Source organism: Dunckerocampus dactyliophorus, chromosome 10, assembly GCF_027744805.1.
Source record: "Dunckerocampus dactyliophorus isolate RoL2022-P2 chromosome 10, RoL_Ddac_1.1, whole genome shotgun sequence".
Lineage (NCBI taxonomy): Eukaryota > Metazoa > Chordata > Actinopteri > Syngnathiformes > Syngnathidae > Dunckerocampus > Dunckerocampus dactyliophorus.
This window is the reverse complement of record NC_072828.1, coordinates 16,999,769-17,016,768: the sequence shown is the minus strand read 5'-3', so window position 1 is coordinate 17,016,768 and position 17,000 is coordinate 16,999,769. Positions and strand designations below refer to the sequence as shown.

Sequence of the window (17,000 nt, the reverse complement as noted above, 5' to 3'; positions counted from 1 at the left end):
GCGTCTGTCTGTCTGACCGACCCAGGGGGAAAAAAGACAATTTCAGGAAATAAATAGCAAAGAGAAAGTGCTGGAGAAAATGTCAATACAGTACATAGAAATGCCAGGGGAGGTGACGTAAGGTGGTATGGGACAAGAATTGCATTCACGTTTCATGCAGGGAGTCACTCATCTCTACGGTGGTGAAAAAACAAATGCATGTTGCTGGCAGATCTTACTGTCCTCTTTTGCTGTGCTGGGCAGCAGAACTCCAAAAAACAGCATACCCTGTAAAAAGTGAAATCTAAGCAAGATTAAATATCTGAGATCATGGTAAAAAAAAACAAAAAACACTTGCAATAATTTCTTCCTTACTATGTTCATCCAATTTGTTCAAGTAATACGTACTAAAATTTGATACATACTGTATTACTTAAAGTAAGCAATATAATCTGCCAGCAGGACAAGAAGATTTGACAAAACAAGTAAAATGGCATCCAATGATACTGTTCTGTTGGCAGATTATTCATATTTGAAGACTTACACCATATGGCCGCACGGTGGCCTAGTGGTTAGCATGTTGGCCAACACAGTAACAGCCTGGAGATCGGGAAGACCTGGCTTCGAATCTCCGTTGGAGGAATCACTGTGTGGAGTTTGCATGTTCTCCCCATGCGTGCATGGTTTTTCTCCAGGTACTCCGGTTTCCTCCCACATACGTCAATTGGCTGTATTGTATGAATGTGAGTATGAATGGTTGTCTATATGTGCCCTGCGATTGGCTGGCGACCAGTCCAGGGTGTACCCCGCCTATCAACCTATCCCAGCTGACTTCAAGTGAGCTGAAGTCAGCTGGGATAGGCTCCAGCATACCCCCGCGACCCTATTGAGGATAAGCGGCATGGATGGACTTACACCATATCCACCCATCCATTTTCTATGTCACTTATCCTCATTAGGGTTATCCTCATTAGTGCCATAGAAAATGGAAAGATGGATATGGTGTCCATCCATGCCACTTCTATGCCGCTTCTCCGCATTAAAGTCGCGGGTATGCTGACTTCGGGCGAGAGGCGGTGTACACACTGGACTGTTCGCCAGCCAATCGCAGGGCACATATAGACAAACAACCATTCACACTCACATTCATACCTATGGACAATTTAGAGTCTCCAATTGACCTAACATGCATGTTTTTGGAATGTGGGAGGAAACTGGAGTACCCGGAGAAAACCCACACAAGGGGACATGCAAACTCCACACAGAGATGCCCGACAGAGATTCAAAACCAGATCTTCCAGATCTCCTGACTGTGTGGCCAACATGCTAACCACTAGGCCACCGTGCGGCGACTTACACCATATATAATTAATCATGATTTTTTCACCTTGATTTTAGATATTTAATCATGCCTAGATTTCAGCTTTTGCAGTGCTGTAAACATGCTTTTTTTTTTTTTATTGGCCTCGGGGGCAAAAATGACTTCTGCCTAGCAACATGTGATTTATCCGTTGACCGTAAAAAACAAATCAGGGCAAGACTTAAGTTGCTGTACCAGATAGCTCATCAAAATGTTAATTCCTTTGTAAAGTTTTACAATACCATTTCAGTATTTTCATCTAATAAAGCGTATCAGACAGTAAGGGGGCAGCATGTAGTTTTCTTTTATGCCGCGCATTACCTTCATCATCAATACGATGGTGTTGAGAGCGATCATAGCCAGGACGGTGTACTCGAAAGAGGGCGAGACCACAAAATGCCACAGACGGTACTGGAATGTATGGCGGTTCTGGGGCATGTAACGGGTCAGTGGTTTAGCGCTGATGGCGAAGTCGATGCACGCCCTCTAAAATGAAGAAGAAGGCAGATCAAACGGTTTATGTCAACTTGCAGATCATTATGAATGCAAATACGTTAATATCAACATTTCTTTGGAAACAAAATGACCGTCTGGATTTGTTGGTTAGATTATCATTTTTATAAAAAAGTTATCATTCGTAGTGGAGGAAAAACAACAACATCAGTATCACAGTACCGAGTGTGTTCAATGAAAGGCTGCGCATTTAGTTGTTACTTTACTTCGACAAAAAAATAAACGTCTGCCATTGCTAACCTCATTCTTCTCCAGGCTGCACTCCTCCATCATCTTATCCCCCTGTTCCTGAAAGGTGATGATGATGAGGGCCACAAAGATGTTGACAAAGAAGAAAGGAAAGACTACAAAGTAGATGACATAGAAGATGGACATCTCCATCCTGTTGCCGTGACTCGGCCCCCTGTCTTCCTCGGTCACGTCGACCGAGTGCTGCAGGACTCTGGAGAAAAACAAAATACACAGTGAACTCTATTAGGAACTTCTTGTGAATGATTGTACATTATATCTGCACTATACAACATTATGACCGCTTGCACTTAAATTCATAGCAATATTAAAGTTAGAATTCTTGATAAAGTTCTTATATTGGATCCCATTAGATGTGCACATTTTGGTCTCTTGGAGTACATTAAAACAGAAGCAGTTATCCAAAGTAGTGCCGATACAATGGACATTTTTAGGAATTCATAAAAAAATGTCAATGTGTATTATAATGCTTAGTTTTCATCGACACCGCCAGATAAGTACAGGGTGTCCCAAAAAAGTGTGTACACTTGCTGCAACAGTCTGTCATACCACGTATTAGAGAAGACTTTGAAGACGAGGGCTTTTATTTTCAGCAAGATGGAGCACGCCCACACTACTATCGTGATGTTAAATCCTTCCCTGATGAGATCTTGCCAAACAGGTGGATTGGAAGGAGGGGTTTCATTGAACACCCTCCGCGTTCAACAGACCTTACACTACTAGACTTTTTTTATGGGGATACCTAAACGCCAAAGTCTACTCTATGAGTCGCTGGATTGAGAGCAGCCATTGATTGTGAATGCATGCAAAAACTAAGGGAATTGTTTTGTGATGTGTGTGCGATTCCATTGCTTTGCTTTGTCAGCAGTGTCTGGACGAAATGCAAATTTTATATTTATATGCAAAGTTTATAAACTTGCAGCAGTTTGCAAATAGACTGTATTTAATTATGCATTACTATAATTATTATTGTATTTTTTACAATTATTTTAAATGGAAAGGAATTACTTTATTTATGTATTATAATTACTAATAATATCATTTGAAATTATCCAATTATTATATGGCTGTGGTTAATTTACAAGCTCATAACCAGTGTCAGTGAAATATAGTGTAAATTTACTGTGAGATGAATATCCAAATCTTTCGTATGACAAGCAAAGTCATAGTTTGTTCCCGAAATATCCAAATTGACAATTTCTATTGGTTAAAAGTTAAATTAAACTTCCCATTAATGGAAAACAAAACATGCAGGCACTGACTGAGGCCAGCCTTCTCCTGTCGACACTGTGAAGAGAGTCAACAGAGCCCAGATCACGTTGTCGTAGTGGAACTCGTGTCTCTTCCACTCTCGTTTCTTCACCTCTTTCTTGTCCTTCCCATAGTCGATATAGTAACCTCTGGAGGACAGAAGATGGAAATAATAGCTTCAGTATCATAGTGATGGTATATCTCTTAGCATTGCAAACCGAGATGACATATTCTTTGTTTATAATAAAGCGGAACCTCTAAATTCAAATGCCCCTGAGGTCATACCACATGGAATTCAACCAAAAATAAAAACTATAAATGTACAACTAAAGTTGCTGTGGAGTCTTTTTCCCTCCTGCTGCATCTAAAAGGACACGGACGTGTATAAAATATGCAAACGAGCAGCAGCCTGATGTGAGTGGTTGTTATTACTGGCAGTCCTTCTCTGTGTCCTTGGAGCTGTCGTTGCAGTAAAAGAACTTCCCCTTGAAGAGCTGCACAGCGATGACAGCGAAAATGAACATGAACAGCTTGTAAACAATCAGGATGTTGAAGACATTTTTCAGTGACGTCACCACGCAGTCGAATACAGCCTAGGGGCAAAGACAGAAGAATACAATACACGTTCACATGGGATAATACTAGAAAAATCATGATATAGATTTATAGATTTATTATCCACTGAAAATGACTCAAAATGCCGCTTTTATTGTCTAATTAGATGACAACAGAAATAAAAAGGCGGTGAAGTTGTTTGTAGAGTTGTCTGTTAGCTACTTAGTTACCATAATTACACAGAATTGTGAACTCTAATTTTCTGGAAAAATATACTGCAGAGATTGAACTTCTATAACAGTCAAAACGCAATAAGGTAAAAAATAAAATCTCCGACCTTGAGTTTTGGAAGCCTCTTGATGGTCTTCAAGGGCCTGAGGACACGTAATACTCTCAGGGATTTGATGGTTTTAATGTCCCGTCCTTTGTTGTTTCTGCGCAAGACGACACAAATTTCAAACAGAAAAACTAGCAACACGGCGAGTATTACACTTTCGACATTCCTATTCAGCTGACGATGTCCATTATTTCATCTAATATCACATAATTTCATTTGAAGATTATTACCCCATCACATTGCTGCACGCCAGCCCACAAAGTCACCATTGAGATAGACAGGGAGAAAGAGGAAACGGTTAATTACATGAAAACAGAACACATACTGTACGTGCAGCATCCAGGTGAAAGTCAAATAAATCATGTCACTTACGTGAGGGCGAAAGCCACGAGAGCACCAACCACCACGATGAAGTCCAGGATGTTCCACAAGTCTCTGAAATATGAGCCGTCGTGGAGGATCAGACCCTGGTCGATCATCTGAGGACAAACAGCTGCATGAAATGTCTCTGTAAAGCTGAATAAGGTAATATACATTTTAGATGTCCATAATATACTGCACATTTAAACGAAAATCTTCATGACAGTGTCAGTCAGACCTGAACATTGCATTACATTACGTTGTATCTACCCAAATATAAGACAACCTTAAATGTAAGATGACGCCTCTATTTTGGGGGGGGGAAAAAGCATTTCCAAGACCAAATTCAATGTTCAATGTCAGCAAAATAAAATTTGTGTTTGATTAAAACGTGACCAGATGTCTCATTTGTAGAAAAGCTGCATCTTGAGAACAGGGCAGCCAGAAGCCAATCAGACTGAACCATGGCATCGCTACTATGAACAATAATACAGTAATACGGAAGTGGCAGGGTGCAAGGCATTAAGTGCTTTAGGAACACCTACCTTGGTGTTAACAACGTCAGTGTCAGTGAGCGACATGTGGCTTTTTATTTCCCCCTTATCAGAGTTAAACAGCTGCTTGCTACTTGTTGATGTCCAAGCAAAAGCTGTAGTAGTTCTACAGATCTGTAGTAGATCAACTTTACTGAAAGATTTGTCAGATCTACCCACATAGATGTTCGGTGTTGTCTGCACCTTTAATCACTGAGCAGTTCTATTGACTCTCATTACTTTTGGCTAAGCGCCAGCTTTTCGCGATAATCTGCTTCACAACATGCACCTCATACATAGAAGACATCTGTGTTGACAATTTAGTGACACGGTCGCTATATTTAGTAAGTAAGTATGCCCATTTAAGTGTTTCTTGCATGATGCATTCATTCCGTAATTAAATACAATCTATCTGTCACGGTGGGAGGTTGCTGCTGTCAGAAGCTTGACCCCCGGTATGCAGAGAAGCGGCGGCGAAGTGCAAAAATAAAAGTCATTTTATTGCACAAGAAAACAATAACAAAACCAAAGGTGACAGAGGAAAAGCTGTTTGTGAAAAATGATACAAAAATAATACAAGTAAGTCGAGGTGACAACACTGGTAAGGCAACACGGTTCATCAACGATGAAAATGACAACAACACTGAACCAGCGGCACGCATATGACGGCGCTGGTCTTTTAACTTAATTAGTATTGACCGCAGATGTGCAGCTGTGCGGCCACCAGGCGTGGAGTGGCAGTTCCTTCCGCCACACTGGAAGCACCGCTTGCCAGAATAATGGCGCAGGACAGGAAGTACACGCTCCTGTCCTGCGAAGCGTGACACTATGAATAAAGATGAAGCATCCATGGAGCAGCCGTGCTGAGTGAGCCCCACCTCTGTAACGCCGTGCAATGCATGTCTGAAAGCTGTAAAAAAAAAAAAAAAAAAAAAAAAAAAAAAAAAAAAAAAAAAACCTCCATAATGCAACCCAGCCCCTGACCAACATTGTCAAGAAGATGGGTGTCCAAAGTGTGGCGCAGGGGCCATCTGTGGAACATGGCTCATTGCAGAAATCAAATAAACAAAAACACAGCAAAGGTGGCAAAATAAAGCAAAAAGGCATAATGGAACTCGAAAAAGCTAAAATGCTCACACTAATAAAAACACAAAGATTTCTTTACTTTCATTGAAGACGTGATTCTGGACGACAGACACATTGTGGCAGTGAGGTCTACCACCACCACTTTCCTGTTTTGACATCACTTGTTCAAACTTGTTCAATTCAATAGTGTTTCTCACCTCTATGACCCAAAATGGAGCCAAAGAAAGTTACAAGTGCAGCATTGTGATGAAGAAGGTGAGAAAACTATTGAATTCAGTGACAAGACAGGAAGGTGATGTCCATGCGGTGTCTCGCTGTCTTTGAGGACAGTATTCTGCAGTCAAGGTAAAGGTAACCTTAAATGTTAATTTAGCCCTTTCATTCATAATTTATATACATTTACAAATGTTTTATGAATGCAAAACTATAATTATAAAACTACAAAAATGTGTTTTGTGTTAACATTTTCGAGAGTCAACCGATGATGACATCATAGACGGGCAACGTAAATTCCGGTTCTGGTTGCCATTTTGTTCGCTAGCTAACAGGATGCTCACAAGGAAGGCTGTTTTTTTATTTAAAAAAGTATTAAGTATACAGATGGACTCACGTAGTGTATTCATAACACAAGACGTGCACCATATTGTTCGTTAACCGGAGAATGCGCGCAAAGCACGGCCAAATTGTGGCATACATTTTCAACACGCTGACCGTGGCAGACGCTAACCGAGGTTCCACTGTTTGTAATTTGAGAGGAATATTGTCAGTTGTTTATAGAAAAAAAACAAATGTTGATTGCTTCTCAAACACAGGCCCAAAAAGTAGTAATAAGAAATAAGAAAATGATAATTTTGCAGCAATCTAAAACCTCTTAGATTTTTCCATAGCTGTATAATTCCAGGCACCGCACGGTGGCCTAGTGGTTAGCATGTTGGCCACACAGTCAGGAGATCGGGAAGATCTGGGTTCGTTGAGAATCTCTGTGTGGAGTTTGTATGTTCTCCCCGTGCGTGGGTTTTCTCCGGGTGCTCCGGTTTCCGCCCACATTCCAAAAACATGCATTTTAGGTTAATTGGCGACTCTAAATTGTCCATAGGTATGAATGTGAGCGTGAATGGTTGTTTGTCTATATGTCTATATAGTTGTTTGTCTGCAATTGACGGGCGACCAGTCCAGGGTGTAACCCGCCTCTCGCCCGCAACTCCAGTGAGGATAAGCAGCATAGAAAATGGATGGATGTATAATTCCATATGTCCATGCATTTTGTGGCATTGTGCACAAGACTGCCATTGTTTCTTTTGCCCTTTCTTGCCCTGCAACTGCCTTCATTAAAAATAATTGCAGCCTGGACTGCCACCTCCTTGCGGCATCCTTTGACAGCAAAATCCTCTTCATTCATTTCCAGCACAGTTACTCACCTTAATAATCATTTCAAACGTGAAGACGCCGGTGAACACATAGTCAAAATAACGCAGAACCTGAAGGAGAGCAAACAGACCGAATAAACGTCCATAAAACATAAACTTATTTTACTTTACTGTAAAGTCTAAGCTTTTCTTTCAACCCTAAAGGCTCTCAGCTTGTGGTTTAATATGCAACTATCCTTGCAAAACAGTCCAGACATAGCAAACATCACAATTTAATTGTCCCTCCCATCAGTTCACAGTAGGATCATTTTTCAAAACAACTAAGTTAAGTGTTTTATCATGTTTTATGTTATTTCAGCTGCTGTGCAGATAAAGGGCATACTTTTAAAATGGTACCTCGGGATAATAGTTCATTAGACTCAATGACATGAACAGCAATGAGTCAGTCTTAAAGATGGGCAGAAAACACTGACTTCCTACATATGAATGCACAAACCTTGTTCCAGTCAGAGGTGGTTGATACGGGGTCCTCTGCAGCAAGCGCGATGCTACTTGCGGCTATGACCAGCAGGATGGACATTTCAAAGTACCTGAGGTTCACCACGTAGTGACATGCTCTACGCACCCTGAGGCCAAACAGCATAGCACACAGTGAAGATTATCAATCCGCAATAAGACTGAATGGGTAATGACATCTGCTGAAGATCAACAACGCTTTCAGGACTACAAACAAGAAACGAAATACATTTGAACAAATACAGGATGTCCTCGGGTTATGGACAAGTTCTGTTTCTACGAAGTACGACGTTCCTGCTTTAGGGTACGTCGGAACTGAATTACGTTACTCACACTGTACACAGAACACATGGAGGACATAAAATACAGTAATAAAAACACTAAACACAAGAATTAAATTAAATAGTGATTAAAAAAAGCTGCTGAGTTATTACTGTCGCTTTCATATGAGCAGATCCTTGAACATGCTGGAAGATAGTCTAGCAACCTGGCAGTTATGTGGAGCATTAAAAGAGATTTATGACACTCTATGAAGCTGTGAACGTGGCATGAAACCTGATTGTGTGTGTGTGGGTGCGGGTCGAGGAGGGTGGCTGCCTGCAGACAGTACAGCTGAGTTTCCTGATGTTGTTTTGGCGTGGTCTGGCCGACAGTTGCGTTTTTGTTTTTGCAATAAAGAGATTGTTGATTGGCCACCTCCTCGCCATCCGTTGTAAAGTGATCTTTGTCCTCCATGATGGTCGTGACACAAGCGACTGTACTTCTACTGCCCCCGTGCGCTATAACTTGTTCAAGCGAATCTCATGTTTATGGACAAAAATTAAATTTTCAATAAAGTTTATATGAGGATGTTCGTAAGTAAGTTAATTTTAAAATCCCAGTAAAACACTGCCTGTGCCACTGTAACAAAGAATTAAGGACGGCGACCATTTGACACTGGTACTGATTATTGTATTATTTCCTAAGGTACACATCACAGCAACAAACAAATCAGAGGCCAAAGGGCATTACCAGCATTAACCCCACCTATCAAGGAGAGGGCAATGAGGGATTTAGACATAGAAAAGGGGCGTGGCCTAATTAGCCCCTGTGGATGTGGGAAAGGGGCGGGGTGTAATCACGTGATACTTACTACAGTCACCGTTTCCCTGTATCAACACCCTAATGTATCATGGGAAATCTGCCATTTTGACCAACTTTCACGCCTAAATCCGCCATTCCCCCCTTCGTAATAGGTAAGGTTATACTGTATACTACTATCATGCAATGGACTCTGTTCCACCTTAGAGTTTCCACTGTAAATCTGGCATAACTCGGAAGGATTTAAAGGGAAAGTTGCAAAGGGAGCTTACGGGTTGTCTGGTTTGAAGATGAACATGCTGTCAGGCGTCACAGTGTTGACTGGTTTAGTATCTCCATGCTCCTCCTTTTCACACTTGGAGGCTTCAGGTTCCTTGCTGTTAACTACAGAAGAAAACGGGTGAAAAGGAAGCGCATGCGTGATCACATAGCTTACTAGCTACCTGTGATGCTGGAGAGCTCCATGGACGCCTCCATGTCGGGCATCTCAACAATCACGCTGGAGCTGAGCTGAGATTTATCCAGGTCTTCTTGGTTGCCCTCAGGTACAACAATAGGACACGGTGCTTCTTCGTGAAGAGAATCTGCATGCTGCTTTTGGACACCAGCATGGTTGTTTGGTGGCTCAGCATCCACTCCCTCACTTTGGTCACCCTTTCTAAAGACACAGAGAGAAAAAAACTCATTCCACTGACCTGTAATTGGGGCCTGTGTGGCATGTATTGGTGTGTGTGTAACTTCCTAACCGCATTATTGGATGTTTTAATTTTTATGATGGGTATGTCTGCATATCTTTCTGGAATGCGTATAATAATCCATTCAGGAAAGCCAGCTCACTCTGTGTAATTAATGAAAAAAAACTAAACAAATCAAAACAATGAATTCATTTATTGTTGGTATTCGACATAACTGCTCAAGAAAATTCAGTCAAATGCCAATCCCCATTGAGTTTTGGTTCGATCACGTTTGCGTCAGTTAAAAACGTAATCGGTTTATACAGTGTTTCAGTTCAAATTATTTTTAAATATCTTGTTCATTTTGACATCATTTTAGATAGATCCTTTCTTCATCTCCAAGAGAAATTCACATTTCCAGGAGCTTTGTAAAGATGGGAACACAGGGGCATGCAGGTTCGGGGGAAAATCAAGTATTAAAAATGGCATCATAAATGTAAGAATATATATGACGGTGCAAAAACAAAGTGATATAAGAGCGATACATTTCATATGGATGTGCTCTCAATCTGTGATGTCAAACCCACCAAAACTGACACAAGCATTTAGGCAGCAATTTAAATTTATTTAAATATGAGCCAATCCTTTCATTTGACTATGTGGCAGTTATAATTCAGGCTTTTTAAAAAAAAATCCTACCTAGGAACAAGTAGCAGAAAACTCACATGATCGGAAAAATAATTATTTACAAAAAAACAGATTCATGAATATTCAGTTTTGTAATTCAGGTTTTCCGTATAAACAGCCTTGCAATTCGGAGAATGTGTGCTGGATGTCTTTAAATCAAAAGCTGTTCTCACCTGTTCTCCTCAGGTTTGGACTCCTCTCTCTTGTGACTCTCCTCCTCCTCCTCCTCCTCCTCATCCTTTACTTTCCCAGGATTTCTGCTGCTCTCTTTGTTGACCGAGCAACTCTCCAACTCTTGGTTTTCTTTCCTGGGAGATGATTCCTGACTCCTGTCCTCCCCGTTTTGACTGCTACGTAGTGCCTTCTTGCCTCTAATCTCAATGTGACCTCCCGTCTGAGACGTGAGGGTGGCACCTCCATCTAGTGGTTTAAACTTCTTCACTGCCCGGTGCTGACGATCACCATTCAACCTGGGGCTCCTTCGCTCGCTCATCTTGCTGTGACTCTCGTCGACATCCAGTTTCCCACCCCCTGGGACGGCTTCTGACTCAGGAGGCTCTGGTATGGACTCAGGAGGCTCATCAGGGGTAATGCTCAAGTGGTCCGATGCTAACATGGTGGGATCACGGATATCACCAGATAAAATGGCTTCAAAAGACATCTCCATGGAAGCGCCTGAGGCCTGCTTTTTGGACGGGGAGGCCAGGTGCCCCCCTGGTGGCGTGTTCTGCATAGCTCTGCGATGCAGTGACAGTGGCGGTCCGGACTGGGCAGAGGCGGGAGGTCCCTCTTTCTCTTCGCTGGGGTTGCCGAACAAAATCTCTCTGCTGGACATCTGGCGGTGTCTCCTCAGCTGGCTGGTCCTCTGCTCCCACACAGACATGGTCATTCGCTTTCTCCTCTCTCTCCTGGACATGAAAGAGTTAGACGGGTTGAGTGGTGGGAGAGGGCGGCCCTCCTTGATGCTGCCCTGCGCCTCCTCCAGGGAGCAGGAGTAGGTGGGACGACTGCGGTGAATGGCTCTTTTCCTGTACAGATAGGGTCGCCTCCTACGGCTTCCTCTGTGGAGAGATAGAGTAGACAAAATCCATCAATTCATACTTACTACACTGCGCAAAAAGTTAAGTATTTAACATATATTTGACATTTTTTTGCTGATCCAGGTGTAAACTCTTTGTGTTTACAATTACAAAGGAACATCTAAGGTGGAATGTTGTACAAATGTTTGGAAAAATGTGCCTTTAAAGCTGGACAAAAAACGTCTGTGCTTTTTCTTCGGCTTTTATTGCTACTTACTCCAATAGAACACTGAGATTTACGTATTGCTGTTGAGCGCTTCATGTAAACAGCGTGAAAAGCGCAGGGAGTACAGTGCAGAAGAAAGGAGAACAAGCATGATGTTTGTTGTTCTGTGTGCATGATAAGAACGAATAAATAAGTTTGATAATGATGTTGTGCATTAATAGTGTGTCTTCTTGAAGACTTTCTTGATATTGTGTGCTAAATGAGAGCGGTCTGCTTACGTACAACTGTGACAAGTGCATTTGCTGAGCCGTAGAAGCCTATAATTTGTTTCTTGACTGGATGCACTGACTATGTTAGAAATCACACAATTTTGCATGTTCATGTTTTTTATGCTTCACTAATAATGTGTCTTTTTCGGGCGTTGCAGTCCTTGAGCGCACCATAGTTGTGTGTCGTGTGCCGCACAGATTTATGTGTGTGACTTTCTCCGACGCTGCACGAACAGATGTGATTTTCTATTATTCCTTTCAGCTCGTCCTTGTTCACAACTGTTAATGCTGTATGTGCACACTACCAGTCAAATGTTTAGACACACTTTCTCATTCAATAGCATGAGAAATTCTTAAAGTTAAGTTAAGAAGTTAATTATTTTAGCAGTATGCCTTGGTCATTGCAGTTTAAACTGAGTATTAAATGTTACATTTTACAGTCAACAACATGACATAATATACATTTAAACAAGTTAAAACCTTTTACGATGGCGACATTATTTCTATTTACATTGTGGTTCAGCCTCCCACAAAAGATCGTGTTCGACCTCAGAGGTTCCAGTGTATTTTATTTACATGAAAAATGATGACAGTAAATCACATATGCTGTAATCAGATGCTTAACCAGCAACAGCAAGCTTTTTTTTTAAATTCAAAATGATGATTCACTGGATCAGTGAAGATGTTTGGTGACAATCAATCAAGCTAACGATCCTTGTGTGTGTGTGCTAACAACAAAAAACGTGAAATGCGTAAGGAAATTGGAGGCATGAGTTTAAATAATGTGTGATTGGAGGCATGAAGAACATTTATCACAAAGGAATGAGGCTGGTGTGTCTCGTCAGCAAAGAAGGTCAAGCACATGTGAGTGATAAAGAGTCATAGAGGTTGAAGAGTGACAGTAAGTGAGCAGTACATGTTACTTACTGGAACGTTGGACTCTTGTGTGGTCCGTGTTATCAATGAGCGATTGGTTGAAAACAAGACATTAGTGCTTTTGTGAGCAGAGACAAAACAGACCAGGAGACACACAGCAAAGGACGCTTGCCTTTAGTAAACAAGGTGTTTGAGAATCATCAATATTTCCTTGTATGTGAATGCTGAGAAGATATGAGAAGCTGACTATGCCACTTACACCACCTACTGAGATCCAATAGAAGAGCTGTATCAAAAAAAAAAAATCAGCCTTTGCCTTTGCCAAATGCTCAGTTTTCATCCAACAGCATATTAATACCATGCAAATATGCTCCCTAGTGGCTGTGAGCAGTATATCTGATAATCACACACTAAATGAAGGCTTTCAGACGATGCCAGGGCATTATCGCTTGCCTTTAAATGATCTCAACTGTGATCTTCTTGCAGAAAATGTCCAATATTTGAAAACCAATAGGAAGTGTAAAGCTCACATGTTCCAAACATACTTTTTTTTTTTAATGCACAGTTTCATTTCTGTGAATACATCATTCACATTTGATTTATTATACACACTTCAGTCCACATTAGTGCAATGGCGACGTTAATCAAAAAGGCTAACTCAACTCTTTGGTGTGTGTCTCCACAGGAGCCAAGCGGCACATTGACAAACAAGATGGCTGTCCAATCAGACCCATTAGAAGACATTCTTAAACAGCACAACAACACTCAGAGAACATCTTGGGTAATTTGGTCACAGTTACATGATGAGCACACATAAACTGACAAAGCACAGAGAACATACAGTAGGTATGTGGAAAAGGCTTGTGGCTGCACCACCTCCAGGCACTGATGCATTCTTTCAGGTCATGCTTGGTGAACTTAATGAAATCAAGTATAAGCAGCACAATAGGAGAGCAATTCAAAATCCCACAAAGTCAACGAGCAATTTATGATATTCTATATATACAGTATATATATATATATATATATTTTTCCTATATACAGCAATCATGCGGACCAGATGCATGCAGAGAATTTATCAGCCTCCGACATGTTGCATATTCTTATTGTTATCTTCTGTTGGCATGCAAGTTTTCTCCAGGTCAGCAGTGCACTGGCTATGGAAATGAGATAAGAAAGCCTTGAAGTTCAGAGCATCCTTTATGAATACTGATTTCTGATTTCTTCTTCGCCACCCTGTACTGTTCCATTGCAAAGTGTTTCATGTTTAAAAAAAAAAAAAGACCTTTCAAGGTGCCCACAAACTTGTGCGTGCATATAGATTAGAGGCAGGCCACAACCCTTTGCATGCACATGCGCCTCCGCCCCCTCACACAATACCCTCCACAAATTAGAAAAGTCAATCCTGCCAAAATGAAAGCTAAAAGTCAACACTTCAATAACTTGTTTTCACTTTAAATCACTGTAGTGGTGTGTAAAGGCAAAATCACAAAAACAGCTAAATCAATGCAAAAAAAATCAAGACATTGGGATTAAAAGGATTTGGATGCTTAAGAAAAACTCTTATCAATGAAGCTGCTGGAGAGTCATCAATAAAGGACCGTGGGCAAAAATGAACGCAACTCATTGCGTGAACTTACGTCGCAATTAAAGCAAGGCATATTCAAATGTAAAGGTGGTCTAATGCAACACTAGAGAATGTGCCTTTTTTAACTGATGTTCCACGAGGGAGTAGGAAAATCAAGCCTGCACACACTCTATTTACCTTACATTACCTAATAATCTCTCCTGGCAACAATATTGCTACTTCCAGGCCGTGGTAATTTGAGTAAACTCGTCTCTAGGACAACAAGATCAACACGCTATTTGTATGAAGAACCGAGGAGACAAGGATGTAAGGACTAAAATTAGAGTGCAAGGAGAAGGATGTGAATACACACACTAGTACACCTTTTATCAACATTTCTGCACTAAACTAAAAACTTGGAATTCGTTTTATGGCCAACCCTCCGTCCATAACTGTTCTCCATGCTGATGGTTTTATTAGTAATTCAAATCTACTCCCTCAGACTGAAGATGTGCTCTTCAGTCAACTGTGGATTACTTCTAGACACTGACTGGAGGGAGTGAGGGAGGTGAAGAGAGAGACAGAAGGAGGAAATGAAGAGGTCAGACAAGGGGAGGACTTACTCCGAGGACATGAAGGAGGACAATGGGCCGACCTCCTTGGCTTTCTGGAGAGCATGCTTCTGGTTAAAGGCGGCCTCTGCTTCCTCTTCGTCCTAAGAGAGAGAATACTCTTTGGAGCGAATGAACATAGGAACCAAATGATCAGTTGTTGAATTACACTATTGTTGGACACCCCTGCTCTAAAACTCAATCAGCATTCAGTAAAACAGACTGACAGGACAGTATAAGCAAATATGTGTGGTAGTTTTTATTTGTATACCGAGTACTATCTTGGGCCAGAGAAATATCCTTCTAATGAATGGATGAAACTACAGCAGTGTCCATCTTACCGCCAATTAATGTTCATCTTGTTTTCATTCTAAAATGAGATTAATCTCATAAATCTGGAGACATTCCACGCCCATGCTTTACTTGCCTTTATATATTTGCTGTATTCTCCTTCTACTGTGATACTTGCTGACTGATTTCATTACAATCGTGTCAGCAGACAAAGGTTTTTGCTAAGATCTTCAAATAATTCTTTATGTCTAACTTTATGTAAAGCTTTTGTATAATAAATACAACACATATAGACATATTTCTGCATTTTGCATTCTGCTCTTTCTGAGTCTTAAAACAAATTGAGAATTTCTTGTGCCTCCATCATTTGCAAATTCAAACTGTTGATTACCAATCCCGCTGTGTGTTCTTAGCAGGAACATTTCCAAGAACAAACTTTATGACATGCCTCATCAGGGTAATAGTGCGGTGCCGCTCACAATCCACTGCACCATGTTTCTTGGGGAGTGTGTGGAAATTGTCCTAATGTCAAGGACATCAGTTTTTCAACACCACACTCCTCCAGAGCATCAATCATCTCTATCACCACACCATCTGAACCAGCTGCCTTGTTCCTTTACACCATCCTTACAACGGTTCAAACCTCTGATTTCAGACTCTTGGGGCGGGCCTTCCACTGATTCTGGATAATTTGGCACAGCCTCTCTCTGATCGTGAAACAGCTCTCATATACTCTTTTGCAACCAGCATGCTTCCATCTTTTTATTTAATGCACCCAGAACTTGAACAGCGTGCCTTTCTGCCAGAGATCTCATCAGTCCTCCTGTACACACCATGATCGCTACACTGATCATTCAACACATCCGTCGTTTGCTTCTATACACCTATCCATCCATTTTCTATGCCGCTTCTCCTCATTAGGGTCGTGGGGGCATGCTGGAGCCTATCTCAGCTGACTTCGGGCGACAGGCGCAGTACACCCTGGACTGGTCGCCAGCCAATCGCAGGGGACATATAGACAAACAACCATTCACACTCACATTCATACCTATGGACAATTTAGAGTCTCCAATTAACCTAACATGCATGTTTTTGGAATGTGGGAGTAAACCGGAGTACCCGGAGAAAACCCACGCACACACGGGGAGAACATGCAAACTCCACAAAGAAATGCCCAAGGGAGAATTGATCCCGATCTCCAGACTGTGACTGTGTGGCCAACATGCTAACTAGACCACCGTGCAGCCCTGCGTCTATACACTTCATCTTAATTTGATTGTCTAACTCTCTGTACTCCTGTCCTTGTCTACCTCTAACCTTCTGTTTATTCCCCATCATTAACAATATCTCTTCTGTCATCCACTTCTCTCTTTCTTTGGCAGTCTGTTTCGACTAAATGTCTCTCACTGTATCCCTGTCTCACTCCTTTCACCAACGAGGCCTTCAAAATGATTTTTAACCTGGACAGAATATTGAAGTACAAATTTAGGCTCGGGCAGTTCAGCTTATGTAAGGTTCTTGCTCTCTTCAACTGTCTGAGTTTGGATCACATGGTCACTGCCACAATCAGCCTCAGGATATGTTTTTGCACCTT

General features: G+C 41.4%; 1 protein-coding gene across 1 annotated transcript in view; it reads right to left on the bottom strand.

Annotated features, from left to right (window-relative positions):
- Positions 1 to 17,000, bottom strand: part of LOC129188475 (voltage-dependent R-type calcium channel subunit alpha-1E) — a 131,444-nt gene that overhangs the window by 23,847 nt on the left and 90,597 nt on the right. The window contains exons 21-33 of the mRNA XM_054789053.1: positions 15,128 to 15,219; positions 10,721 to 11,608; positions 9,630 to 9,844; positions 9,459 to 9,570; positions 8,087 to 8,216; positions 7,642 to 7,701; positions 4,617 to 4,723; positions 4,475 to 4,486; positions 4,245 to 4,341; positions 3,785 to 3,945; positions 3,364 to 3,501; positions 2,093 to 2,294; positions 1,661 to 1,825 (exon numbers count right to left, since the gene is read on the bottom strand). Coding sequence (XP_054645028.1) covers positions 1,661 to 1,825; positions 2,093 to 2,294; positions 3,364 to 3,501; positions 3,785 to 3,945; positions 4,245 to 4,341; positions 4,475 to 4,486; positions 4,617 to 4,723; positions 7,642 to 7,701; positions 8,087 to 8,216; positions 9,459 to 9,570; positions 9,630 to 9,844; positions 10,721 to 11,608; positions 15,128 to 15,219 — 2,379 coding nt within the window. The remainder of the gene's footprint in view (positions 1 to 1,660; positions 1,826 to 2,092; positions 2,295 to 3,363; positions 3,502 to 3,784; positions 3,946 to 4,244; positions 4,342 to 4,474; positions 4,487 to 4,616; positions 4,724 to 7,641; positions 7,702 to 8,086; positions 8,217 to 9,458; positions 9,571 to 9,629; positions 9,845 to 10,720; positions 11,609 to 15,127; positions 15,220 to 17,000) is intronic.